Genomic DNA, 23,996 nt, shown 5'->3' on the forward strand with positions numbered 1-23,996 from the left:
ATCTTTTTGAATTAGTGTGTTTGTATTCTTTGGATAAATACCCAGAAGCGGAACAGCTGGATCATATATTAGTTTAATTTGTAATTTTTTGAGGAATCTCCATACTGTTTTCCATAGTGGCTGCACCAATTTACACTCCTACCAACAGTGCATGAGGGTTCCTTTTCCTCCACATCTCCTCCAGCACTTATTACTTCTTACCTTTTTGATAATAGTTATTCTAAGGGGTGTGAGGTGATATCTCATTGTGGTATTGATTTGCATTTCCCTAATAATAATGTTGAACATCTTTTCTTGTGTCCGTTGGCCATCTGTATGTCTTCTTTGGAAAAATGTCTATTCAGCTCTTCTCCTTAATATTCTTGCTGCTTGCTCCTATCTTTTCCACTCCAACACTAAGAAACTTGGCTCCCACCATTCATCATCCATTTATTGTTTGATTAGAGTATACATGTATAGCAGTATAAGAATTGATAACCCCTACACCCATTGGAAACAACTTTATTGACCAGGGTCCAGTATTCACGTGCAGTTCCTTTTGCCTTTGGTCTTATAGACTACCCATTTCCAGTGTTGCTTAGGTCAGTACCTTTCCCCCATTTCTTCAGTGAGTTTAATTCATATATTTGTAATCAGTTAGATTATGTTGTTACAGTCTGCATTTTTTCCTGAGATTCCCCAACCTGCTAAATGAGTTTTTGAAATTTGCAGACATTAAGGCTCATTCTTTGTGTTGTAAAGTCCTATAGGTTTGGATAATTACATAAAGCCATGTGTCAACCATTATTAAAGTATCATACAGTATAGTTTCACTGCCCTAAAAGCCTCCTGTGCTTTACCTATTCATCCCTCCCTGACTCCTCTTGAACCCCTGATCTTTTTATAGTGTTGCCTTTTCCAGAATGCTATGTAGTTGGAATCATACAGTATGTAGCCTCTTCAGATTGGCTTCTTTCACATAGTGATATGCATTTAAACTTCCCCCATGTTTTTTCATGGCTTGAGAGCTCATTTCTTGTTAGCACTGACTAGTATTCCACTGTTTGTATGTACGACAATTTATTTATACACTCACCTACTGAAGGACACTTCGGTTGCTTCCAAAATTTTAGCAAGTATAAATAAAGCTGCTATAAACATTTATGTGCAGATTTTTGTGTGGACATAAGTTTTCAACTCAATTGGGTGAATACTCAGGAGTGTGATTGCTGGATCTTTTGATAAGACTATGTTTAGCTTTGGAAGAAACCAGACCATCTTCCAAAGTGGCTATATCATTTTACATTCCCACCAGCAATTAATGAGAGTTCTGGTTGCTCTACATCCTTGCCAGCTATCGGTATTGTCAATTTTAAAAAATTTATCCATTCTAATAGTTACATAGTGATATCGCATTGTTGTTTTAATTTACCATTCCCTAATGACATATGATGCTGAGTGTCTTTTCATATGCTTATTTGTCATCTGTGTATCTTCTTTGGTGAGAAGGTACACAGATGACAAATGCGCATCTTATATCCATTTTAAAATTGGGTTGTTTGTTTTCTTATTGTTGAGTTTTAAGAGTTCTTTGAATATTTTGGATATAAGTCCTTTATTAGATATGTGTTTTGTAAAGATTTTCTACCAGTCTGTGGCTTGTCTTTTCATTGTCTTAACACTGTCTTTTGTGGAACAGAAGTTTTCCATTTTAATGAAGCCTAAATTATTTCTTTCATTCATCATGCTTTCGGTCTTGTAACTAAAAACTCATTGCCAAACCCAAGGTCACCTACATTTTCTCCTGTGTTATCTTCTAAGATTTTATAGTTTTGCATTTTACATTTAGGTCTATGATCCACTCTGAGTTAATTTTTGTGAAAAGTTAGAGCTGTGCCTTTTTTTTTTTCATTTGGATGTTTAGTTGTCACAGAACAATTTGTTAAAAAGACTATCCTCTCTCCACTGAATTGCCTTTACATCTTTGTCAAAGATCAGTTGACTGTGTTTGTGTGAGGCTATTTCTGTGTTTTCTGTTCTGTTCCATTGATCTGTGTCTGTTCTTCCAACAGTACTACTCTATCTTGATCACTGTAGCATAGTAGTAAGTCTTTAAGTTGAGTAATGTCAGTCCTTCAGCATTCCTCCTTCTTTCTCCTCCTGTCATCCTCCCTCTACTCTTCCTCCTCCTCCTCGCCCCTTCCTCTTCCTTTTCTTCTTCTTCTTCCTCTTCTCCTTCTCCTTTTCGTTCAGTATTGTGTTAATAATATGCTGTGAGAATTTTTGAATTCCTTAAATTTTCTTCATGATTATTTTTAATTGGTTATATAATATTTCATTATATGATCTATGATATAACCAATAACCAGGGTTTAGTGGAAAAAATTCAGATCATTTGATATCTCATTTTTGTAAATGAAAATAAAAAGGTTTTGTTAGCACAGAATAAAAACTGAAAGAGTTAGGAGTTCCCTGGTGGTCCCGTGATTAGGACTCCGTGCTTCCACTGCAGGGGGCATGGGTGCAATCCCTGGTCAGGGAATTAAGATCCCGCATGCTGCCCGGCGTGGCCAAAAAAACAAAAAACAAAAACCTGAAAGAGGATGGGATTGCAAATTTTGTTGCTTATATCAATTTCTTTATTTTCCGATGTTTCTACGGTGAGTAACAATGCCTTTTTTGTTAGAGGGAAAGGTAAATATGTTTGTGTTTGTTTTCTAAAGTGTGAGAAATATCTTTTCTTCCTTTTCCCCTCTCAATCTGATATTGGTAATTTGGGTTTTCTCTTTTTTCCTTTTATGAATCTTGATAAAACCTTTAGGGACTTATCAAATTTATTGGTCTTTTAAAAGAACAAACCAATGTTTTTTCGGCTCTCTATTTAATTGATTTCCATTCTTATCTTTATTAATTTCTTTTTCCTGCTTGGAGTTTAGTTTGTTCTTCTTTGTCTAGTTTCTTAAGATGAAAACTTAGATTATTGATTTTAATCCTTTCTTCTTTTCTACCATAAGCATTTAAAGCTGTATGTTTCCCTTAAGTGTGGATTTAACTGCGTCCTACAAATTTGGATGTGTTGTATTTTATAATCATTCAGTTTATTCAAAGAAGAGTATTTCCTCTTTGATTTACGTTACTTCGAATTGAGGCTTTTTAGATATCTCATTGTTATTGATTTCTAACTTATTTTATGGTCAGAGAACATACTCTAAGATTTTAGACTTTTGGTGTGTTTTTTTTTGTTTGTTTGTTTTTTTGCGGTACGTGGGCCTCTCACTGTTGTGGCCTCTCCTGTTGTGGAGCACAGGCTCCGGACGCGCAGGCTCAGCGGCCATGGCTCACGGGCCCAGCCGCTCCACGGCATGTGGGATCCTCCCGGACCGGGGCATGAACCCGTGTCCCCTGCATTGACAGGTGGACTCTCAACCACTGCGCCACCAGGGAAGCCCGACTTTTGGTGTTTATAAGACTTATTTTATGGACTAGAATAAGGTATATCTTGGTGAACATTTCATATGCACTTTAAAAAAAGTGTATTCTGCAGTTGTTAGATGTAGCATTCTATGAATGTCGATTAGATCAAAGTTGTTGATAGTGTTGTTCAGGTCCTCTATCTCTTTGCTGATTATTTGTCTAGTTGTTCTATTAGTTTCTGAAACAGGGTAGTAAAATCCCCAACTATGATTGTAGATATGTCTTTTTCTTACTTTAGTTGCATTGGAATTTGCTTCAGGTATTTTGCAGCTATTTTATTATGTGCATACACTTTATAATTGTTCTATCTTCCTGATGACTTGGCCCTTTTATCATTATGAAATATCCCTCTTTATCTCTTGTAATAGTCCATGTACTGAAGTCTACTTTGCCTTACATTAGTGTACTCTTTCCATCTTCCTTATGTTTACTCTTTGCATACTGTATAATTTCCATTCTTTTTTTTCAGCCTATCTGTGTCTTTATATTTAAAGTGTGTCTCTTATAGATTACTTTGAACAATTATATGCCAATAAAATGGACAACCTAGAAGAAATGGACAAATTCCTAGTAATGTACAATCTCTCAAGACTGAATCAGGAAGAAATACAAAACATGAATTGAATCAGTATTTTAAAAACTCCCAAGAAACAAAATTCCAGGACTAGATGGCTTTACAGGTGAATTCTGCCAAACATTTAGAGAAGGGTTAACACCTATCCTTCCCAACTATTCCAAAAAAATTGCAGAGGAAGGAATGCTTCTGAACACATTCTGTGAAACCAGCATCACCCTGATACCAAAACCAGACAAAGATATAACAAGAAAAGAAAATTACAGGCCAATATCACTGATGAACATAGATGCAAAAATCCTCAACAAAATATTAGCAAACCAAATCAACAGTACATTAAAAGGATCATACACCATGATCAAGTGGGATTAATCCCAGGGATGCAAGGATGGTTCAATATCCACAAATCAATCACTGTGATACACTACATTAACAAATTGAAGAATAAAAATCATATGATCATCATGTGTTGCAGAGAAAGATTTTGACAAAATTCAACATCCATTTATTATAAAAACTCTCAGTAAAATGGGTATAGAGGGAATATACCTCAACATAATAAAGGCCATGTGTGACAAGCCCACAGCTAACATCATACTGAATGACGAAAAGCTGAAAGTATTTCCTGTAAGGTCAGGAACAAGGTAAGTATGCCCTTGAGGGTATTATGCTAAGTGAAGTAAGTCAGACAGAGAAAGACAAATACTGTATGATTTCACTTATATGTGGAATCTTAAAAACAAAACAAATATGAACAAATATAACTAAATGGAAACAGAGTCATAGATACAGAGAACAAACAGGTGGTAGCCAGAGGGGAGGGTAGTGGGGAGGTGGGAGGAGAGAAATAGGTGAGGGAGATTAAGAGGTACAAACTTCCAGTTACAAAATAAATGAGTCACAGGTATGAAATGTACAGTTTGGAGAACATAGCCAATAAATATGTAATATCTTTGTATGCTGACAGATAACTAGACTTATCATGGTGATCATTTTGAGATGTATAGCAATTTTGAATCATTATGTTGTGTGCCAGGAACTTACATAGTGTTATAAGTCAATTATACTTCAAAAACAAATAAATAAACTCATAGAAAAAGAGATCAGATTTGCAATTGCCAAAGGTGGAGGGTGGAGGGAGGCGGAACTGGATGAAGGCAGTCAAAAGATACAGATCTCCAGGGCTTCCCTGGTGGCGCAGTGGTTGAGAGTCCGCCTGCTGATGCACGGGACACAGGTTCGTGCCCTGGTCCGGGAAGATCCCACATGCCACGGAGCAGCTAGGCCTGTGAGCCATGGCCGCTGAGCCTGCGTGTCTGGGGCCTGTGCTCCACAATGGGAGAGGCCACAACAGTGAGAGGCCTGTGTACTGCCAAAAAAAAAAAAAAAAAAAGATACACATCTCCAGTCATAAGATAAATAAATACTAAGGATGTAATGTAAAACGTGATAAATATAATTAACACTGCTGTACAGTTTATATGAAAGTTGTTAAGAGAGTAAATCCTTAGAGGTCTTATCACAAGGAAAACATTTTTAATTTAATTTTGTGTCTATATGAGATGATAGGTATTCACTAATCTTACTGTGGTAATCAATTCATGGCATATGTAAGTCAAATCATTATGCTATACATCTTAAACTTACATAGTGCTGTATGTCAATTATATCTCAATAAAACTGGAAGGAAAAAAGTGTCTCCTGTAGACAGCATATAATTGGGTCTCGCATTTTTACTCAGTTAGGAAAATCTCTGCTTTTTAATTGAAGTGTTTAATTCATTTACATCTAATATAACTATTGTTATGGATGGATCTAGGGTCTACCATTTAACTATCTGTTTTGCAATTGTCACATTTTTTTATTACACTTGCTTTTAAAAAAATTAATCAAATGCTTTTAGTATTCCATTTTAATTTCTCTATTTAGAAAATTGTTCCTCCTTATTTTGTTTGTTAGGGTTGTTCCAGTGATTACAATATGTTCCTTAACTTATCACAGGCTACTCAGAGTTAATTTTATGCCACTAAAGGGGGTTCATTTTCTCCCCTTCCCCCATCCTCTGTTTTATTGCTGTCACATATTTTGCATGTACATATGTTATAAGCTGTGCAATGCAGTGTTATAATCTGTGCTTTAGCTCGCCAGTTATATTTTGAAGAAATGAAGAGAAAGAGGAAAAAAGTGATAATATTTTATATTTACCCACATATTTAGCATTTTGGTACCCCTGTAGATCTGAATTTCCCTTTGGTGTCAGTTCCCTTCAGCTTGATGAATTTCATTTAGATTTTTTTTTTTAGAGCAGGTTTGTTAGCAAAAAGTTTTCTCAGTTTTTGTTTATTTGAAAAACGTCTTTATTTTGCCTGTACATTTCGACAGCTATTGTCATTGGATATAGAATTCTGGGTTGACAGGTTTTTTTCCGTTTTTCTTTTCAGCACTTTAAATGTGTCATTCTGGTGTCTTCTGGCCTCCATTATTTTTGAGGAAAAGTTAACTCTCATTCCTATCATTATTTTCTTATGGGTAATGGGTCATTTTCTCTAGCTTCTTTGAAATTCTTCTCTTTATCTTAGATTTTCAGCAGTTTGACTATAATTTGCCAGTGTTTAGTTTTCTTTATGTTTATCCTACTTGAGGTCCGCTGAGCTTCTTGAATCTGTAAATTAATATTTTTCATCAAATTTGGGAAATTTTTGACGATTATTTCTTCTGGTACATTTTCTGTCCTATTCTGGTTTTAACCTTCTTCTGAGATTCCAAGTATATGTAAGTTGTGGCATTTGGTGTTTTCCCACAGCCCACTAAGCTCTTTCCCTAAGGGTGCTCCCTAGCCACTCCACCCCACATGGACTGGGAGTACCTTTAGGTGAAAAGCTATATAAACACAAGTCTCACCCTGCAGTTCCTTTCTTTCAAGGATCAAATCCCCACCAATTTCTGCCTGCTTTTGGCTACCGTTTGGTGCCCTAAAATAGTTGCTTTTGAACTTTTTGTCTAGTGTTGATAATTCTTATCTATGGGAAAGTCATTCCAACATAAGCTATTCTACTATTACCCAGAAAGCTACCGATTTTTAAAGAATTTATTTTCTGGCTACCCTAGTGAATTCTTACAATTTCTAAAAGTTTTCCAACTTCATAGTTTTAAGCTTATATGTCTTTGGTTATAATATCTGTGCATAATGATGTTTTCTTTCCTTCTAATACTTCTTTTTGTCTAGAACCTCCAGAACAATGTTATTTGACAGTGGGAGTAGCTGGAAAAACAATCTTTAATAATATTGACTTTAGGGCTTCCCTGGTGGCACAGTGGTTGACAGTCCGCCTGCTGACGCAGGGTACACGGGTTTGTGCCCCGGTCTGGGAAGATCCCACATGCCGCGGAGCGGCTGGGCCTGTGAGCCATGGCCGCTGGGCCTGCACGTCCGGAGCCTGTGCTCTGCGAGGGGAGAGGCCACAGCAGTGAGAGGCCCACGTACCGCAAAAATAAATAAATAAATAAAATAATAATGACTTTAGTGTTTCAGCCATAAATATGATGCTAGTTTGCGACATATATATTCCTTAGGTTAAGAAGGTATTCTTTTACTTCTATTTAATATAGTTTTGTCACAAATAGATAATAAATATCATCAGAGGTGGTTTTGTCATTTGCCAAGAGGTTTGTATAGACTTCTCTTTTAACCTATTAAATAAATATCTAATACATCAATAATATTGAAACATCTTTATATTCCCAGGATAAACTATATTATTCTTTTAATATACTGCTAGGTGTGATCTACTAGTATTTTATTTAGGATTTTTGTATCTATATTAACTTTATTTTTAATTTTATTTTTAAAATTTTAAAAAACTTTTTATTTTATATTGGAGTATAGCTGATTAACAGTGCTGTGTTATTCCTGTCCTGCATAGCACAGGGAGATCAGCTTGGTGCTTTGTGACCACCTAGAGGGGTGGGATAGGGAGGGTGGGAGGGAGACGCAAGAGGGAGGGGGATATGGGGATATATGTATACATAAAGCTGATTCACTTTGTTATACAGCAACAACTAACACAACATTGTACAGCAACTATACTCCAATAAAGATGTTAAAAAAAAAACAAAAAAAACCACCCCAGTGCTGTGTTAGTTTCAGGCACACAGCAAAGTGACTCAGCCATACACACACATGCATCCATTCCCCTTCAAATTCTCTTCCCATCTAGGTCATCTCATAATACCAAGCAGAGTTCCCTGTGCTACACAGTAGGTCCCCCGTTGGCCATCCATTTTAAACAGCAGTATGTACATGCCAATCCCAAACTCCCTAACTATCCCCGCCCCCCACCCTTTCCTCTATATTAACTTTAAACTGATTCCTTTTTGTGCTCTTTTAGAACTGTGGTTATGCTAGGTTATACGAAATGATTTGAGAAGTTTCTCATAATTTGAGAATTATGCTCTGGAATAATTTATATAGAACAAGAATTATTCATTACTTAAAGGTTGGAAAAACATCTAAAAAACTATATTAATATGAACTCAAAAAAACATTTAGCAACCTTTTCTTCTTTTCCCCTGGTTATTAGCCTGTTCAGGATTCAGGTTTTCCATTTCTCAATTCAGTTTTAGAAATTTACATTTTTCTCAGAAACTTTCACGGAGATTTTCGTATTTATTTGCATGGAACTTTATTTTGTTTACGTAGCACTTTGTTTTTGAAATAATCTTTTAAAGGGATAAAAATGATGCCCACTATCATAAAATTTAAATATGCATAAAAGCACAAAAAATAAAATTAAAATAACTTGAAATCTCACCAACTTTATCAAATATTTCATTATCTTTAAAAAATTTTTGTGTTTGTTATTGCCTCTTTTTATTCTGCCTCATTTCTGTGTATTTGTGCGTTCTCTCCCTTTTCCTTGATTACATTTGCTGATGATATATCAATTTATTGGATTTCCCCTCACTTCTGAAAAGTCCCAGCTCTTATACTTATTTAGCATTTGTATACATATTTTTCTCACTATTTTTAAGTTCAGTGGTTTTGTAACCACTAAGTTGTGCAATGGAACCTTTTCAAAATTGAAATCTTATGTGAAATCCCAGTGTATAAATAGATAAAAGCCAAGGACTTGTGATTAAAGCAAAGGGGATCGTGAGTGGAAGGAAGGGAGTTTCCCAGAGTTTCACTCACTTGACCCCACCCCAACCCCAACTTCTCTTTCTTATCAGATGCTTATGACTCCAGAGAGCACTATTAGACAACCACTGTTCTGACTTATTAATTCTGCTTTTATCTTCATTGTTTCTTTTCTCCTCCTTTCCATAGGCTGGTTTATTGCTCTTTTCTGATTTTTTTGAATTTGGTGCTTATTGTATTTCTTTTCATTCTTTTTTATTTAATATTGGAAATATTGAAGTCTGTAAATCTGTCACTCTGTACAATGCTGGTCACATTTTATAATATTTTACACAGATTGTTTTCTCAGTACATGGTAATTATAATTTCACAATTATTGTCATCAGTGATATATAATCTTATGAGTTTTATCTGTTTTGCTACATTTTTCTCTTTTTTCTATATTTTATTATACTGAATATTTTTAAAATCTTTTGTTCTACTTTTATTACATTAGTGTTTGAAAAATCATAGTTGCACCCATTTGCTTTAATTATCATTGTCCAGGATGGAATAGTACCCATTAGCCCTATGTAAATAAGTAATTTAGCACGTTTTTCTTCTTCTCTATTCCTTTTCTAAATGCATTCAGATGCTTATTACATTTTTTTTACAAACGTCTTAATTAAGAATTACTTTTTAAAATAAGTTTTAAACTATACTTAACCACAAGTATCTAGATTTAACTTATTTGGCCGTTTTGAATTTCATCACCACCTCTTTCTGTTGATCAGTGTGTCCTTGAAAAGATTTTCTTCAGGAAAGAATGTAGGTGGTAGAAATTCAGAGCCACAACTGTTTGAAAATGTTTTGTTGGTCTCCTTCATTTTATATAACCAACATCTTGACTATGCTTAGAATTCTTGAGCACAGTATTTTTCCTTTAAAACACTGTAAAACTTTCATCTTCTAGTGCTTATTTCGTGGAGAGGCCATTTTGACTCTTACTTTGTAGACTACTTATTTTTTTCCATGTCGGTGCTTGAGGAATGTTTTCATTTTCCTTCAGTCTTGAAATTTCAGAAGGATATGTGTAGATATTGTAATTTGTTCATTTATGCATTCATTTTTTGTGTGTGTGTGTGTGGTATGCGGGCCTCTCACTGTTGTGGCCTCTGCCGTTGCGGAGCACAGGCTCCGGACGCGCAGGCTCAGCGGCCGTGGCTCACGGGCCCAGCTGCTCCGCGGCATGTGGGATCTTCCCGGACTGGGGCACGAACCCGCGTCCCCTGCATCGGCAGGCGGACTCTCAACCACTGCGCCACCAGGGAAGCCCCATTTATATTTTTTAACAGCTTCACTGAGATATAGTTCTTATGCCATACACCCTACCCATCCTATTTAAAGTGTACAATCCAATGGCTTTTAGTATAGTATTCACAGAGTTGTGCAATCATCACCAAGATAAATTTTAGAACATTTTCGTCATCCCCAAAGAAAACCTGAACCCCCTTAGCTTTCATTCCCTAATCTGCCTCCATCTCTCCCACAGCCCTAGGCATCCGCTAACCTACTTTCTGTTTCTGTAGATTTTTGCCTATCTTGTATATTTCATGTAAATGGAATTATACAATATGTAGCCCTTATGACTGGTTTCTTTTGTTTGGTGAAATAATGATTTCAGAGATTTATTTGTATTGTAGCATTTCATTTTTTATTGCTGAATAATATTCCATTGTATAGATATGCCACATTTTATTTATCTATTCATCAGTCGATGGACATTTGGGTTTTGTCCACATATTGGCTATTAAGAATAATGCTGCTCAGAAGACCTAAATAGACATTTCTCCAAAGAAGATATACAGATTGCCAACAAACACATGAAAGGATGCTCAACATCACTAATCATTAGAGAAATGCAAATCAAAACTACAATGAGGTATCACCTCACGCCAGTCAGAATGGCCGTCATCAAAAAATCTACAAACAAGAAATGCTGGAGAGGGTGTGGAGAAAAGGAAACCCTCTTGCACTGTTGGTGTGAATGGAAATTTATACAGCCACTATGGAGAACACTATGGAGGTTTCTTAAAAAACTAAAAATAGAACTACCGTATGACCCAGCAGTCCCACTCCTGGGCATATACCCTGAGAAAACCATAATTCAAAAAGAGACATGTACCACAGTGTTCTTCGCAGTACTATTTACAATAGCCAGGACATGAAAGCAACCTAAGTGTCCATCAACAGATGAATGGATAAAGAAGATGTGGCACATATATACAATGGAATATTACTCAGCCATAAAATGAAACAAAATTGAGTTATTTGTAGTGAGGTGGATGGACCTAGAATCTGTCATACAGAGTGAAGTAAGTCAGAAAGAGAAAAACAAATACCGTATGTTAACACATATATATGGAATCTAAAAAAAAAAAAAAGGTTCTGATGAACCTAGGGGCAGGACAGGAATAAAGACGTCGATGTAGAGAATGGACTTGAGGACATGGGGAGGGGGAAGGGTAAGCTGGGACGAAGTGAGAGAGTGGCATGGACATATATACACTACCAAGTGTAAAATAGATAGCTAGTGGGAAGCAGCTGCATGGCACAGGGAGATCAGCTCGGTGCTTTGTGACCACCTAGAGGGGTGGGATAGGGAGGGTGGGAGGGAGACGCAAGAGGGAGGGGATATGGGGATATATGTATACAAATAGCTGATTCACTTCGTTATACATCAGAAACTAGCACAACATTGTAAAGCAATTATACTCCAATAAAGATGTTTAAAAAAATAATGCTGCTATGAACATTTGTGTACAAGTTTTTGTTTGAACACCTGTTTTCATTTCTCTTGGGTAATATCTAGTAGTGGAATTGCTGGGTCATATGGTAACTCTCTGTTCAGCCTTTTGAGGAACTGCCAGACATTTACAAAATGGCGGCACCATTTTATATTCCCACTGGCAATGTATGAGGGTCGTAATTTCTCTCCATCTTCGACAGCCCTTGTTATTGTCCATCTTCTTAACTGTAGCCATCCTAGTGGATGTAAAGTGGTACCTCATTGTGGTTCATTTTCCTGGTATCAACTGATGTTGAGCATCTTTTCATTTGTTTATTGGTCATTTGTATATCTTCTTTGGATAAATGTCTATTTAGATCCTCTGCTTGTTTTAAGATTGGGTTATTTGTCTTTTTATTATTGAGTTGTAAGAGCTTTTTATACTTCTGCATATGTCTCCTATCAGATATATGATTTGCAAAATTTTTCTCACTTTCTTGATGGCACCCTTTGAACTACAATAGTTTTTCATTTTTTTAAAGTCTTTATTGAATTTGTTACAATAATGCTTCTGTTTTATGTTTTGGTGTTTTGGCTGTGAGGCATATGGGATTTTAGCTCCCCGAGTAGGGATCGAATCTGTACCACCTGCATTGGAAGGTGAAGTCTTAACCACAGGACCACCAGAGAAGTCCCCAATAGTTTTTCATTTTTGATGTCCAATTTTTTCTTTTGTTGCTTGTTCTTTTGGCATCATATCTAAGAAACTATTATCTAATCCAAGGTCACAAGGATTTATGCCTATTTTCTTCTAATAGTTTTAGCTTTTACTTTTTATTAACTCAAAATGTGATGCATTTTGAGTTAATTTTTGTATATTTTGTGAGGTAGGTGTCCAACTTCATTTTTTTGCATGTGGATATTCAGTTGTTCCAGCACCATTTGTTGAAAAACTATTCTTTTCCATTGAATTGTCTTCGCATCCTTATCAAAAATTTATTGACTATAAATGTGAGAGGTTACTTCTAAATTCCCAGTTCTTTTCCTTTGACCTGTGTTTGTTTTTATGCCAGTATTGTATTGTCTTGATTACTGTTGCTTTGTAGTAAGTTTTGCAATCAGAAAATGTGAATCCTCCAAATTTGTTCTTCTTTTTCAAAATTGTTTTGGATATTCTGGGTCTCTTGGATTTCTAAATGAATCATAGGATTAGCTTGTCAATTTCTGAAAAAAAGCCAGCTGAGATTTTTATAGAGATTGCATTGAATCTTCAGATTAATATGGAAATATTCCCATATTAATAGCAGTAAGTCTCATATATGAACATGAGATTCTTCCCATTTATTTAGGCCTTTAATTTCTTTCAATAATATTTTATAGTTTTCAGAGTTTAAGTTTTATACTTCTCTTGCTAAATTTATTGCTAAGTATTTAATTCTGTTTTACATTATCTTAAATGGAAGTTTCCTAATTTAATTTTCATTTTTTCATTGCTACTATATAGAAATACAACTGATTTTTAAAAATATTTATTTATTGGCTGCACTGGGTCTTCATTGCAGCACGTGGGCTTCTCTAGTTGTGGCGTGCGGGCTCCAGAGTGCGCAGCCTCTCTAGGTGTGGCTCGCAGGCTTAGTTGCCCTGTGGCATGTGGATCTTAGTTCCCCAACTAGGGATCGAACCCGCATCCCCTGCATTGGAAGGTGGATTCTTAACCACTGGACCACCAGGGAAGTCCCATTACAACTGATTTTTGTGTATTAATCTTGTATCCTGCAAACTTACTGAACTCATTTATTAGACCTAATAGTTTTTCAATGGATTCCTTAGGGTTTTCTTTATACAAGATTATGTCATATGCAAGTAGAGATAGTTTTACCTCTTCCTTTCTAATTTAGACTCTTTTAAGTTCATTTCTTGCATAATTGCCCTGGCCAGCACCAGTACAATGTTAAGTATAAGTGGTGAGAGGAGGCAGCTTGTCTTGCTGCTGATCTTAGAAGCAGGGAGGAAGCATTCAGTCTTTCACTTGTTGACCTAAAACAATCAAACAACCAGTTATTTTACCAGCAAAATGGGTTTATTTGGGAACAGCAAAGACTTGCAATTCAGGACGTGCAATCTATGGTGATCCACAGGCAAATCCAGAGAACAGAAGAGAGGAACTTTCTTTTATAGAGGAGAAGAAGGAGTTGGGAGGGGCTATTATAAACCAAGAATCCATTGGAGAAAACTGGGAGTTCAAAGTGTAATGGCTTTTCATTGGCTGAGTTGTGTAACAGTCTTTCATTGGCTGGGCTCCTGCAGGGCAAGGAGAAATTTTTCCTTCCTCCTTCTGGGTAGTAAAGTATCAACATTCTTCCTGTTGGAGTTACAAAGGTACATCTCTTCCTATTGGGTCTGCAATTGACATCTATGGGTAGGGCGTGAGCGCTCCCTCTTCTGGTATCCTGACTTACTTAAAATGAGGGTTCTATTTATTAATTTTTACACACCATTGTGATGTTAGTGGGTTTTTTGTAGATGGTCTTTATGAGACTGAGGAAATTTCCTTCTATTCCTAGTTTGTTGAGTGCTTTTTTATCATGAAGTGCTGTTGAATTTTGTCGAATGCTTTTTCTGCATCTATTGAGATGATCACATGGTCTTTGTCCTTTATCCTATTAACATGGTATATTACATTAATTGATAGCATTTATTTTTTACCTTTTAATTAAACTCATTTTTTCATTCTTTAGCCTTTAGAGGAACTTGGAGGAACCTATTAAATGACATATGCAATAAATGTGATGCAGGTCTTGGAAGTTGATGGTGGTCCTCAGTGAAATTTTTACTTCCAGAACTTCATCAAAAGTACATCTTATACCCCATCAGAAGTTCTGGTAATGGCTATCTAGGATTTTTTTGTTTGGTGTTGTTGAGTGGTGTGAATGTAAAACAAAATTTTAAGTATGCTTATGTAACCCAACTGTATAAATTCATAACATTATCTTGATAGTATATATAATACAGTTTCATATTTTTGGAAGTGGAAATTTTTAACCATGTTATTTATATGCTTTTTAGGGATTATAATTATTTTATGCATAATAAAGTGTATAGCTAGCATTTCTGGCAATTATAATCATTATCAGTTTATTTTGTCTTTGAAAATTTGTAAATGCCCCCCCCAATTTCTTTTAACATAACATCATTTGTTCCATATTATATATTTCTATCATGTATAGAAATAATATATAATTATGCTCACATAATTGCAGTTTCCTTCTCTTGGACACATTTTTTCTTTTCCATGTGGGTTCCTTCAATTGGTTGCATTGTCGTTTTCATTAATGATGCATCTGCTAATTAATTTTTCTTCTTTGAATGCCTGCCCTTTTTGTTCTTGATTTTGCAGTTCAGCTCTATTTTAAATTTCAGTTCTATTTACTGGTATTTCTCTCTAGCTTCTATTGGCTTGTGACTTGTTTGTAATGTTTACATGTTTATGAAACTGACAGTCCACCCTCTGCCATCGGTGATAATTAATATTTGAATGTTTCTTTAAGATGGTTTAGAAAATAGTTATTTCTTATGGTTAATATATGCATTAGCTTTCTAAATTCATAGCAAGGTCTTGGATTATCAGAAAATGTCATTTACAGGCATATATAAAGTTTTATTTAGTTTTTATTCTGGTGAAATATATGTAGCATAAAATTTACCATTTTAACCACTATTAAGTGTACAGTTCTGTGGCATTAATTACATTCCCCTCGTTCTACAACTTCAAAGTTTTTAAAGAGAAAATAATACCTGTTTCTTAGTCCTTCAGATTTTCCTCCTTCTCCCTTAGTACTTTTTCTTTTCCATTGATCAACTTTCCTTTTCTTTTAGATACTGAGGAGTTCCTGGGAGAAGTTTTGCGGAATGAGAACCTTAGTGCTGGTGCAAGGGACAACAGAGACCATATTCTACGGGGCTTGCAGCAAATCAAAGCTAGGTTTGTATAAACCGGTTCCATTATTCTTCTTCATAAGCTTTAAAACAATTTATAATCAGTAAAATCTACTTTAATTGTATATAAATTAGCAAAGTAAGACACACCTATCATAGTTCTTTATACTTGGTAGAGGCTTAATAAATGTATACTGAATTGCACTGGAGGTAGGCAGGCATATTTAGGGTAGTTTACCAAAATGGAAATATTTTGATAATTATGTATGTTAAAAAAATTATTCTGCTTTCTGCTTTGGATTGTTATGTTAGTCTTTATTGAACACTTTTGCAAAATGTGTGAAAAGCTAAATATTTATGCTTGTCCAAATTACTGAAAGGGAAGATGTTAAGCAGTATGAGGTAATTTTCGTTAGGATTTTTGGTCTTGATTTTATATCCACATGTCCTTTCCTAATAGAAAACTTAAACTGGACTTATCCAGTTGATTCTCTGAGCATAGAAGAATGTCTTAGTCTCAGACTGATTGGAATATCATGCTCATTAAGTTTTTGGTTTTTTTAAATTAAAAGCCCTGACCTAATTTGTACCTTTTAGAATGTGAGCACCTGACAGATGCATACACTTGCTTGATGGTGGAAGAAATAAAAATTTTCCTTTACAATATATTTCCCGACCACCTCTTGCTTGAAATGTGGTAACTGAACGAGAGTTGGGGATAAGAGAGTGTTACTTTACGTGTTTTCCAACTTGGAGGCAATGTGATTCAGAATGTTTGAACTGAGTACTTTTAGTAAAGGGAGAGCAACTGCAGGGATATGCCTGGGATTTGTTTTTTTGTTTGTTTTTTTGGTTGCACCGTGTGGGATTTTAGTTCCCCACGTTGGGAGCACGGAGTTTGTTTTTTTTGTTGTTGTTGTTGTTGTTTTGACTGTGTTGGGTCTTAGTTGCCGTACACGGGCTTTCTCTAGCTGCAGCGAGCAGTGGCTACTGTTCGTTGTGGTGCGCGGGCTTCCCATTGAGGTGGCCTCTCCTGTTGTGGAGCAGGGGCTCCAGGCACATGGGCTTCAGTAGTTGTGGCACGTGGGCTTCAGTAGTTGTGGCTCGCGGGCTCTAGAGTGCAGGCTCAGTAGTTGTGGCACACAGGCTTAGTTGCTCCACGGCATGTGGGATCTTCCCAGACCAGGGATCGAACCTGTGTCCCCTGCATGGGCAGGCAGATTCTTTATCCCCTGCGCCACCAGGGAAGCCCAGGAGCTCTTAACCACTGGACCACCAGGAAAGTCCTTATACCTGGAATTTAATGTGTGGCTGACCAATCTTAGCATCTACTTTAGAAGCCTCATTGAAACTCCTTAGAAGCAAGCAAGGAGTTTTATCCTTTCAAAGGGCACAGCCAGAATATATTCCTTCCAGGAATGTGCGAGAACCTCACAAGATGCCCTGCTGGATCTTAATCGATCTTTCCTGCTGGCTAATTAAACGTCACTTTTACTCAGCAACTGGGGACTGTGTAATTATGAGCCTGGGTTGCCCTGAATAATTGAAACAAACAGAATGCAAAAGATGGGAGCTTTTTGCAAAATGAGAATATCTATAATTTATGGTAGGCTGGAAGAGTGTTTAAAACAAACTTCCCCATAATGTTACTTTATTAGTAGATGAGTTTAGGCTTAGTTGTGTACCTGAAGGCTCAGTTAGTAACTTATAGAATTTTTTATTTTTTTAATACAAAGTTGACCTTTGTATTTTAGGATTATTATAAGGATGGCACAAAGAACAAAGGTAGAATTATTTTAAACTGTATTATAGGGAGAGGGTTGGCCATAATATAATTGTGTATGTTGTATTAATGGTATAAATGGTGATACCTTTTAACGGTGTTAATGGTATAAATCTGTGATAAGGAATGTAAAAACAATTTTACTGCATCTGTAGAGACAAATATACAATGAGTAGGAATTCTCCTTTCCCATATTTGTACCACAGAACTTGGAAGGGACTAAATTTCAATCTGAAATTGATAATAAAAGGTGATTTTGTGGTGACACTGTTATCCCTTACATATTACTTCTTAGTCCTCTTTTTAAGTGCATACACACACTCATACACACATACCCATGCTCGCACACATAGAAGCTGTATTTGTTATGAGGTAGAGAGGGTTCCTTGTTCTCAGAGGACTTGCTGTGTGGTTTGTGGGATAGACATTCAGGAAATAATCAGCAGGAGTTTTAGGAAACATCTGCATTGTTGATGGGAGCTTTCTGTTCATTGATTTGTTGCAAGAAAGATGACACTTTATTTAGAATTTCATAATTATCAGATCAGGAGGAAATGAGGAGCCAGAAATTAGATACTGTACAAGAAAATGGAAAAATGAGACTTTCCTTTGGCAAGCTGTTTGAAATTGTCTTACATTTGCCCGTTCAATCATCATCCCGTTAATGTAACCCTTGTCTTACTGAATCCTCTTTTTCAGCCACGTTGCATCTATAGCCCCATGTATGGCTGGTTGATGTTATGCCTGTATTGAAACCAGCTGGTTTGAAAGCACTGAAAGCTGGTACAATGCCAGCCACATTTACTTTTTTGTGTGGAAGTTGTATCTCTCCCAGAGGCTGGGTGTGAAAAGAAATTTGGAAGTCATCAAACTTGAGAGTTAAATGTATATGGCAAGTTGCCAAGTAACATCAAAAGAATTAAAGTCACTTAAAAAGTTTTGTCTTTAGTCATATTAAAGCAATAAAATTTTAGGGGTTTGGTAAATTTGTGGGGGAGGGTAGGAACCTGTATAAAACTATTGATTTGGCACATTACGGCTTATTTGGAAGGTGGGTAAGAAATCTAGCAGGATAATCTCGGAAAGACACTAGATAAATGTAAATACCATACATACATATATTCCTCCCCCAGCTTTCCACTCTATCTTTGTTGTGTCCTCGCTTTAATTCCTTTAATTCTTTCCTCAATACTGTGCTGCTTGAGAATGAAAAGGGTTGAGAGAAGTGGAAATAGCACTGGCTCTGATTTTTGGTTAATTCTAGGGGCTTGGCCCTAATTTTTATGGTGGCTCAGAATTCAGTGCTGTTTGCATGGCTGTGGACTCACTGTAAATCAAAGCATCTGACTCCATCACAGTTGTCATGTGCCATTTGCCACCCTTCTGTTGCCTAGAGTGACCGACCCCAGGAAATGACAGTTGTGTCGAGTCATGGATGTCCAAGTGCTCATCTGTTTTTCAGTACAGGTAGCTTCACTATTCTCTGTCCTCCCAGACTTAAAATCATATCTGTAGTTCTATCGTTATAGGTTTTTTTTTGGGGGGGGGGCTTAAAAGTGTTACCAATGAAGGATAATGTTTTTCATGTAAGACAAAATAAAAAAAGGATAACGATTTCTGTAAGTCCAAGGAAATGAAGTCCTGTTGTGGTATTTGATGTCCTGAGCTGCGATGTTCATTGCTCTTCTTCACACTGCCTCCTCATTTAAACCTTCTCCCTAAAACTAACGGCTTTCACTTTCTGAGTCCAAGTTTTCACTGAGCTCTTTAGAGAATGATTAGGATGAAAGCCAGGCAGAGGCTCCTGCTGTTTTATTATGGTGGTCACTGCAGTACCAGCACCAGCTGTGAGACACCTGGAATGAAGCAGACTTGATCTACACTCAGACGTTTGATGGCATTCTTATGCATTTGCAGAAACAGTTGAGCATTTCTTAAGTTTGATTCAGGGGAGGCCACCTGACAGCAAGAATACATTGAGAGTCAGGGGAGGGATGAAGAAAATAGAATATTTTTATTACAGAGGTAGGAATAAATTCTCTCTTGATGGCTCGTTTTGGAACAGCTAGTCATTTGTGCTCGCTGTTGGAAGTGAAAGCCAGAGCCAGTGGAAACAAACTGGGAGTATTATTTCCTTTTGTGAAATTTAAAGGAGTTCCCAAAAGAGACAGGTAGATTAGTAGCATATTGAAATGGAAAGAAATAAAGAAATAACTATGTAACAGGATTAGAGCACAAAACCCACAAAACCAGGACTTTTAAAGTACAGACTGAAAGAATATCTCGAACATGTCTCATTGTGGGTGGTTAGCATATAGCTCTGCATGAAACATGATACATTGGTAAAAATATCATAAAAATAATTCCAGTTCTCTTTGGGAATTTCAAGTTTTTCTTGTCAGCTTAACATGGATTTAGCTTTAAAACAGGATTTAGTTTAAGAATATATTGTTCTTGTGTCTTTGTATTGTAGGAAGAAAGACAAGGAGTTAGTCCAATATAACTCTTGGGAGCAAGATTTTCGAAGGGGTAGACTAAATATCATTACCATTAATTACACAGAGAGTGTTACTTTTCCCAAGTGCTCGTTACTGAGCTAAAAAGCCCCAAACAAAAACAGTCAGATGAAGTGTGCTTATCAAGAGAAGAAATGTGGAATGTGTTGTTGGTACATCTGTGTTACAAGTTTAAATATTTGCTTATAACATCTCTTTCTGTTGTTCATTTTGCTACACTGGAGTTTCAGTGCCAACACACACACAAAAAAGAGAAGTAGGTACTTGTGCAATCCATCTGAGTTTAAAGAGCTTTGAAAAGGCTCAGAAGTCATAGCAATAATTTGACCACATCTTGAAAGTTAAAAATTCATTTCTTCCTTTTTCAGTCCTATCTCTGCCTCTCATCCTTAACCAAGAAAGAAAAACAAAAACCCGAAATAACGTCAGGGCTTTAAACTGATCAATTATATGCCAAATTCCTGTACTCGTTTTCTGTTAATTAGTGAGTGCATGTTGAGATTTCACAATCGTGTTAAAGATTTTTGGAGACATACTTACTGGGGGTAGTGAGGGATTATATTTGTTGCTCTTTTAGTCTGAAATGCTCTACAGGAGAGACTGATATAATAATACCTGCTGTTGGTCCCTTGGCTTAGCCTGGAAAGGAAGATCATTGTATTATATGTTGTTTCATAGCAAGTCTCCTGTACTTTCAAAGCATCCTGGAAATGTGTAACTCTCCTTTTAATTTTATGATGATGATTATTTTGTTTATTCTTTCACTTATGCAGGTATCTTGGATTTGGTACCAGCTTTAAGATTAAATCGATCCATTTTTGTTTTCTTCTACACTGGGCTATTATGGTGGTGTTAGTGGGCAGAAGCCTCTCCCTTTGGTCATCCCATAAAATAAATATTTTATATATAAGTAACTGTGATATATAATTTTTTAGTAAGTGGGTTTCTTTTTTTTTTTTAAAAAAAAGCTTGTTTCTTTCAAACCTTTTTATTAAAAATTCCCAGTACTGGGCTTCCCTGGTGGCGCAGTGGTTGAGAGTCCGCCTGCTGATGCAGGGGACGCGGGTTCGTGCCCCTGTCTGGGAAGATCCCACGTGCCGCGGAGCGGCTGGGCCCGTGAGCCATGGCCGCTGAGCCTGCGCGTCCGGAGCCTGTGCTCTGCAGCGGGAGAGGCCACGGCAGTGAGAGGCCCGCGTACCGCAAAAAAAAAAAAAAAAAAAAAAAAATCCCAGTACTGTACTTATTAAACAGAATAAAATGTTCTATCTAGAGTGAAACGAATTTTGAAATGAGACCTGGGAGGCAGGCAGATAACTGAGCTTATGCCCTTCAGGTTGGACTGACCCATTAGAATAATAAGCTGAGCACCACTCTTTAGCCATATAGTTAGGTTGCTGAAATTTGCTTTACTCCTGATAGAATTATAGCCATCATCAACACTTGGGCACATTCCTATTATCTACTCAAAATGGATTTGTCTTGGAAGGTCTCAGAAAATCCTCCGTGTCAATTTTTTAATACTAGAAGATTTTCTGTCTGTAAATGGGGGCTCTTAATTCATACATTGTGTGAAAAGATCATTTATATGAAATTATTGTCTTCATTTTACCATTGTTTACTTTGGCCTTGATTTTAAGTCTCATTCGATCTGGAGCTAGTCTTTTGTCCCAGTGCTGTATTATTTTCTCTGCTTATAGAAAGCCACTGGAAAACAATGCCTCTCTGTATTCATCTTATTTGTGGATCTCCAGAAACTTGTGGCGTGAGGCCTTCCTGGTTGTGGTTTTCTCTTATTTGCTCGTTTTCTCTTATTGCTGTTATAGATCCACTCTGTATCCACTTCCTGTGTTACACTGAAACTGGAGCAAAGGGAAGAGAAATGCAAGAGCACTGGGTCAGCTGTCAGGAGCCAAACTCTTTGTTCTGTTTTTTCTATAACATTGATGATTCAATTGAAGATTCTCCTAACCATGATCTTGTGTTTTCTTTTCAAGTTGCCTCCCCCAAAATATTGTTTGGAATTATTTTTTTTCCAAATTTTACAAAAATGCAAACATTACCAACCAAACCTTGAAACCTCTATTTGATTCTTTTATGGTATCACTATGATTTTTCTTTTTTTTTTTAAATTTGCAAAATGATGCAGGAAATTTCATTTCCTTGGGATTTAATTTTATTTCATGATTCTGTTGCAAATGAGTTGGGCCTAAAGTGGGTTTTTATAACCACACCATGTGAATCATTTCTTCTCTGGAAGCCAGATCTTCTCTCCCACTGTGTAGCCTCATCTAGTCTCCCTGAAGTGCAGCGCTAGCAGGGTTGATAATGAAATGCGGTCCTTCTTATTACGCTCAGCAAAGGGCTCAGAGAAGATGGGAAAAAAATCAATCCCACAGGAACTTCTTGAGTGCTAGATATCCATATTCAACCCCCATGCATTTAAAATGGAAATGAGATATCTTAGGGTTTTCATTTTTGATTTACACAAGATGTCACTGCCTCCTTGGCAATGGGAATATTTTACAGACCAACTGCTGACCTGTTTGGGAAGATCTCAGCCTGTCACCCCAGGTCCAATGTAGTTTCTTCATATTTCTTTCGAAACTCTCAGCAGTGCTTTGCAGCAGCTTTGATTCTTCAGGCTTCAAAGGATGCCCCTTCCAGGGCCAATCTTCCAAAAGAAAAAAAATCAGTGTAGGGGGATAAGCAGCTCATAAAGGAAGGGGCAGCTATCCCTGTGGCAGCTCTTACTGTAGTTAATTAATAGGGAGTTTACAAGCCAGTAATACTACGGCTTTGCAAAGCCAAGAAAATTCCAATTTGATGCTAGTGTTTTGTTATGAAATTCGCTCTTGGAGTGACTCAGTCTTCAATAATCCAGCCTCAAATGGTTTTATCATGGATACAGTGTGGCTTATATAAGATGCATTATCATTAAATGCTCAAACTCAAGATCTCTCCTGAGTTTGTGAGCCTTGTTGAGTTCTCATTATAATTTACAGAAAACTTTATGCCCACATAAAATTGGATAATCTCCAATAAGCTATTTCTCTAAGTTATATTAGTTAGTGTCTCTCATTTGTGAATTCTGCCATAACCACAACGTCCATTTTACAATTTGGTAATCAAGATTTTATACCATGTCGACCAAGTGCCTTTGTTCTTTTGTTGATGAGAGAACTGAGATACGAGAAATTACTCAAAGTAGGAGAATTAATAAAAGATTGGGATTTAGAATGTAGAATTTCTAATTGGTTGCATAGTTTACTTAGCCAAGCCATTCCAAAAAAAAAAAAAAAAGGAATTGGCATCTTTCAAAAGCTTATTGGTTTAAAGGAACTGTAAATAAATATTGAAATTTAGTTAATTATATACACATTCTAGAGTGTAGCAATGTCTGCAGTTTATTTTGGAATGCATCAAAAACAAGATGGATGGCGATAGATGAATGGATAAAGAAGATGTGGCACTTACATACAGTGGAATATTACTCAGCCATAAAAAGAAACGAAATTGAGTTATTTGTAGTGAGGTGGATGGACCTAGAGTCTGTCATACAGAGTGAAGTAAGTCAGAAAGGAAAAAACAAATACTGTATGCTATCACATATATATGGAATCTAAAAAAAAAAAAAAAAAGGTTCTGAAGAACCTAGAGGCAGGACAGGAATAAAGACACAGATGTAGAGAATGGACTTGAGGACACGGGGAGGGGGAAGGGTAAGCTGGGACGAAGTGAGAGAGTGGCATTGACATATATACATTACCAAATGTAAAATAGGTAGCTAGTGGGAAGCAGCTGCATAGCACAGGGAGATCAGCCCAGTGCTT

At 36.5% G+C, this 23,996-nt stretch overlaps 1 protein-coding gene across 1 annotated transcript in view; it reads left to right on the top strand.

Moving 5' to 3' along the window:
* Positions 1 to 23,996, top strand: part of SKAP1 (src kinase associated phosphoprotein 1) — a 276,280-nt gene that overhangs the window by 19,079 nt on the left and 233,205 nt on the right. Inside the window, exon 2 of the mRNA XM_067717226.1 lies at positions 15,808 to 15,913. Within this exon, the coding sequence (XP_067573327.1) occupies positions 15,808 to 15,913 (106 nt within the window). The remainder of the gene's footprint in view (positions 1 to 15,807; positions 15,914 to 23,996) is intronic.

Source organism: Pseudorca crassidens, chromosome 19, assembly GCF_039906515.1.
Source record: "Pseudorca crassidens isolate mPseCra1 chromosome 19, mPseCra1.hap1, whole genome shotgun sequence".
In the NCBI taxonomy this organism is placed as follows: domain Eukaryota; kingdom Metazoa; phylum Chordata; class Mammalia; order Artiodactyla; family Delphinidae; genus Pseudorca; species Pseudorca crassidens.